This window comes from Borostomias antarcticus (genome assembly GCF_949987555.1).
Source record: "Borostomias antarcticus genome assembly, chromosome: 25".
Classification (NCBI taxonomy): Eukaryota; Metazoa; Chordata; class Actinopteri; order Stomiiformes; family Stomiidae; genus Borostomias; species Borostomias antarcticus.
Genome location: NC_140258.1, coordinates 10010456 through 10015455, shown reverse-complemented (window position 1 = coordinate 10015455; position 5000 = coordinate 10010456). Strand labels below are relative to the sequence as shown.

The 5000-nt window shown below is 47.4% G+C and overlaps 1 protein-coding gene across 1 annotated transcript in view; it reads right to left on the bottom strand.

Moving 5' to 3' along the window:
* Positions 1–5000, bottom strand: part of kcnq5a (potassium voltage-gated channel, KQT-like subfamily, member 5a) — a gene marked incomplete at both ends in the record, with an annotated part of 62881 nt that overhangs the window by 5495 nt on the left and 52386 nt on the right. The window contains 2 exons of the mRNA XM_084458878.1: positions 2103–2211; positions 2929–3152. Of these exons, the coding sequence (XP_084315004.1) occupies positions 2103–2211; positions 2929–3152 (333 nt within the window). The remainder of the gene's footprint in view (positions 1–2102; positions 2212–2928; positions 3153–5000) is intronic.

Below are 5000 nucleotides of genomic sequence, written 5' to 3'. Positions count from 1 at the left end.
ACTGCCCAGGGAGGAGGCCTGCTGGGGGGGGGGGGGGGGGGTCAGGCTGCGAGGGGAGAGAGGGGCAATAGCCCCGGGTATGGAGAGGTAGGGGGAGGTTAGGTTAGGCAATGACAGTAGAACCGCATACTGACACAAGGAGGTGGGAGACAGAGTGAAGGAATGAGGAGGAGCACGGGTAGAGATAGAGATATTAAAAAGAAAGAGAGACAGAAATGGAGAGTGGATAATACTGGAGATGGGGAAGGAGAGAACAAGGGGGAAGATGAACAGAGAAAGGAGTAAGAGGAGAAGGGAGGGGAGAGAGGTGAATATCGTGAGAAAGAGATGGAATGAAGGCGTCTGTTGATTGAAAGCCATTCAGTTCAATGAAAGCAGAGGGAAAGAGAAAAAGAGAGAAAGCAGGGGGGATATCGTGAGAATGGTGGCTGCCATGAATAGCCTACACAAAGGGTGCGAGAGACAGAGAGGGTGAGAACAGGAGAAATAGAAGGAGAAGAGACGCGGGAGAAGGAAGGGGCCAGTTGAGTAAACACTCAGACCCAGGGAGCCGGTGCCAGCTTGACTCCGAAACACTCCTGAAGACCCCCTGAAGATCTCCCACACCAATCTCCGGGGGGAACAGAATATCATGTAGCACCACAAACCCTCACAGCAGTGGCCTGGAGACTAAGACACAGACCGGCAGGGCAAAAAAAACACTGAAAGCACACAAACACACGACTGTTACTGTTTCTCAACCCGTAGCCGTGCAGTAAGTGACGGTGAGAGAGGCCAGGCTAAGACAACAACACGGTAGAGACAGAGGCCCATTCTGCAGGTTCTGTAATGAAGAACCCATAGGCTGTAGAACAGTAGGTGTCTAGGAGAGGAACGATTGGAGGAAGATTTAGAGGGAACTAGATACCAGCTATAGAGAGAGACAACATTTGAACCAGTCAACAGTTATTCAACAAGAGATAAAGGCTTGATATAAATGGCTTGAATTACATGGAGCCAATGTTTGAAAGGAAAGACAGAACCTGCCTGTCTTGCCAGGCCACTCTTTTTACCTCAAGGGCCTCAAAGCTTCAAGATTAAATAATAATAAGAATAATAAAAAAATCTTAGAAGCTTAGAATCTACTTTTGGAATTTTCCATGATGCAGCTCCTGCAGTGTGAGCGTGTAGCCTAATACATTTGTTTAAAGACATACGTATGTCTTTCATGCAGTTTTAACTAATATTTGCATGTGTGCTGTATAACAATATATTTTCTCTCCTAACACATGATTTTCATTGTCCTGCACACAGAAAAAATGTAGTCTAGGTGTTCTATCAGTCTAGGTTAGGTTCTATCGGTTCTACTCTGAACCGGCTGGGCAGGGAGAAGCGGAGGTGGAGGCCCCGGGCCGGAAGCCCTGAAGGCCAGCGGGGGCGACGGGCAATGGGCGGGCGAGACATCGGTTCTTTTGGCTTGTTACGAGACCTGTAACAGCCGCACCAAACAAACCAGACTTGCTAACAGGAGGGTTGAGGAAGACGCTCTTGTTCTCTTCACACAGATCGGTCAACAGATGATGTGCAGCTTCTTCCAGTAGATTCAGGGAATCTCGGTCGAAGACCAGGCCCGGGATAATTGGATGACGAGCCGCTAGCATCCTGGCCTTCTGAGACTCGCTCGCTCTCGCTGACATCTTCACCCCCGGATCTCTGTTCCCCAGCGGCAGCGGCAGGCAGTTGATGAACTGCTCCCGGCAAAGCCTCTCTTGTAGAGAGAAAGTCCCACATCGCTATAGAGGGCGCTGCAACCGCAAACCTTCTCAGGTAGACTAGACAGCGTCGGCCGGGGCGTCCCGAGGGTGGCTGGCTAGTCATCTTATTTCTTCTCAGTCTTCTTGCGTGCTGAAAATTTCAAAGGAGCAGTTGTGCAGGCGAAGCACCGGACCTGGTTGGGCACAGGTGCGTGTGTGCTTTTTCTCCTTCAGTCAACTGTAGCTGGCTAGGTTTCACAAGCCAATAGGAGCTAGCCCTGTGGGGCGGAGCTCCACGAAATAGAACATAATTATATATAATTATTATCAATATGTCAAACATCAAAAGAACATTAAAACCTGACTAACCTGACTGCTCTGATGACTGCCTTCAGTGGCGCTGATAGGTCTTCCACAGTCACATCACAGTGACAGCCCCTCTCGTCGAAGCCGTCCTCACTCCCAGCCGCTGCATCCACTGGGAGACAGGGAGTGGGTGTTGTGTCAAGAATTGCACCCCTGTGACAAAATCCTTGCCAATTTCCAAGCATGTTATACAGCCATTTGATACATACATTCTTCATGGAATTCCTTGCAAAAAAACCTCTCTGGGTTTTTATGAAAACGCTAGGATATATTGGACCAACCGTACATAAAATCATTAATCCACCCTTGTGAAGTAATATACTATACACATTAACAAGGATCTGACTGCACAGTTGACGACCTGAAGGTAACCTGCGCCTTGCCGTGCCCATTACATTGAGATGAAGGCGCAGAGTCCTTTTAGCAAGGCACTGTGGGGGCCCACAGTTGAAGCAGCCCCCACCTAGAACGTCTGTAAACAGGAAGTGCTTTTTCCCCAGTTAGATTTGTCATATTTTTCTCATGTGAAATAAGAATGTTACTTCTGTCTGAGTCGAGTCTGCTTTAGGTGCACTCCTCTTCTCATGTCTCTCGTGTAGCTGCTTTTATAGTTTTATCTCAAATGTGCAGAAGGTCTCCGAATGTCCCACACGCACCCAGACAAACTCACACCACCTGACGATAATGGTGGTTGGTGACATTGTGGTGTTGGTGATGGGCGTACATTTTAATGTTTTCTGTATGCTTGATGTGTGCTAAACAAATTCCCCTCTGGGGCAATAAAGGTTTCAATTCCTGAAGCCTCCCACATGCGCCCCCACATTCTCACCATCGGGCGCGGCGGTGCGGGCCTGGCTCTTGAGTCGTAGCGAGGGCCGGAAACGGGTGCGGTCGTTGAAGCTCCAGCTCTTCTGAACCTTAGTGGGGCTGCCAGCCATCTCCGCGTCGTTGGCCGGGGAACAGCGGCGGTCGTTGATGGATGTCTGACGGTTCTTCATGCTCTGACCGCGAGGGCTGGCCAAGCGCACGCGCTCCTTAAAACTCAACTTCTGACTGGAGACAGAGAGAGAGAGAGAGAGAGAGAGGGAGAGAGAGAGGGAGAGAGAGAGCATGTCAATACACATTACCCCACTAGGCCAGAGATGGAGAGAGAGTTGCATGGAGCAGTCACAGTGTAGCATACCATCACCTTTTCAAACCCAAGAGCCATCTGTTTTCAACACATGCTTCTCCCATTCATCAGACTACAGTCTCTTCTATAGCAATATAACTAACATCTCTGATCTTTACTTTCCAAAACCGCTTACCAGCAAATACATTCAACTGTATCACAATATCCATCTGACCCATGGACAGTTTGCTCTAATTATAAAGTATCCCACCATATACATTGTATTATAATTTAGATTAAAACCGTCTATGGGTCATTATTGAAGCGATTATTCTCAATTGCTGGATATGGAATAGCAACCCGCTCTGTGCAACTCATAAGTATCCTTAATTTAAGGGGGATGAAGGGGAAGGATACAGAAAGCCTGTACCTACAGACCCTTAGCATCTCTGCTGCCATGGTAATGAGACAACCATGCAAGGCAATGGACCAATTAGAGATGACCTGAAACAGCAGGCTGAACGCTCGGCAGGCAAGATGGACGAAGAGCTGGGGGCCACACTGACACATGTATCGCTCCCTTCCCTGCTCTGGTCCTGTTAGTCCACTAGTCAAGACATGCCAAAATATATTATAGATGTATGGGTGGCAGTAATGCTAATAATGGTACTAATGATTAGACAGCGTGGGGTTTCTGGAGGTACAGTAGCAGGGGTCATTTTGAATGAGGTCATGCAGGAGGCATGAGTAGTGGCAAGTAGCACATACTGTATATAACAGGCGAAACAACAGTGTGCACAGGATGACTGGTAAAAGCCAACACTAATGGTCCAAGAAAAAGAACTATGAGCATGATTGTGTGAGCCTCACTTTACAGGTATGATGTCTAGAAAACTGTATGTGTGTGTGTGTGTGTGTGTGTGTGTGTGTGTGTGTGTGTGTGTGTGGAGGGGGGGGGTCAATGCAGGCAGCAAACAGTAATCCCAAAACACATGTAGAAAGTGAAGATCCGGGGCTTGGGGGGGGGGGGGTTGTTGGGAGTTATTTCACCCTCCTCCATGCAACGGGCAGTTACTGTAGTCATGGCATTCCCAGAGATCATGTGACTAGGGCAGAGAGGATGCTGGGGGATGGGTACCTCCTAAATGTCCGTGCTTTATACCTTCTGAAGAGCCTCCTATTTGTATGACTCTTACTAGAGCGAGGGATGGAAGGAGGGAAGGAGGAAAGAGTAGGAAGTTATTAATGGAGTAAGGAGTGAGACAGGAAGTGACAAGTCTGTCTTTTTTAGAGGCCTGACAAGCACATAATAACATACTCCTTTGTGTGTATTCCACACATATTACACTGCTGTATAAATGCTTGGGAACAATACCTTAAGTTGACAATATGAAGCTACATAGTAGTCCTTGTAGGAACAACATCGTAGCTCCATAGTAACTGCTATGTAATCAAATGGCATTATAGTTTATTTGTTACACAACAAGGTTTGGAGGAATAGGAAAGTGGATGGATATGGTATTAGGCACCTTAAAGTTGGGTCACCATAACAAGATCAGGCTAATATTTACATCCACTTACTTCTGGAGAGTCCCTCCTCCACACCTTGCTCTGCCTGGCGGTTACATAGTGATTACTGTGAACTAAAGGCCAAGTGTTACCAAATGCTTAAATAGTGTCTTTTGAAGCATGAAAGAGTTGTGATTGCTGTTTTGAGGAAGATTACACACAACACAAACACTCACACACTCATACACCCTCTCTTTCACATTCTCTCACACTCTCTCTTT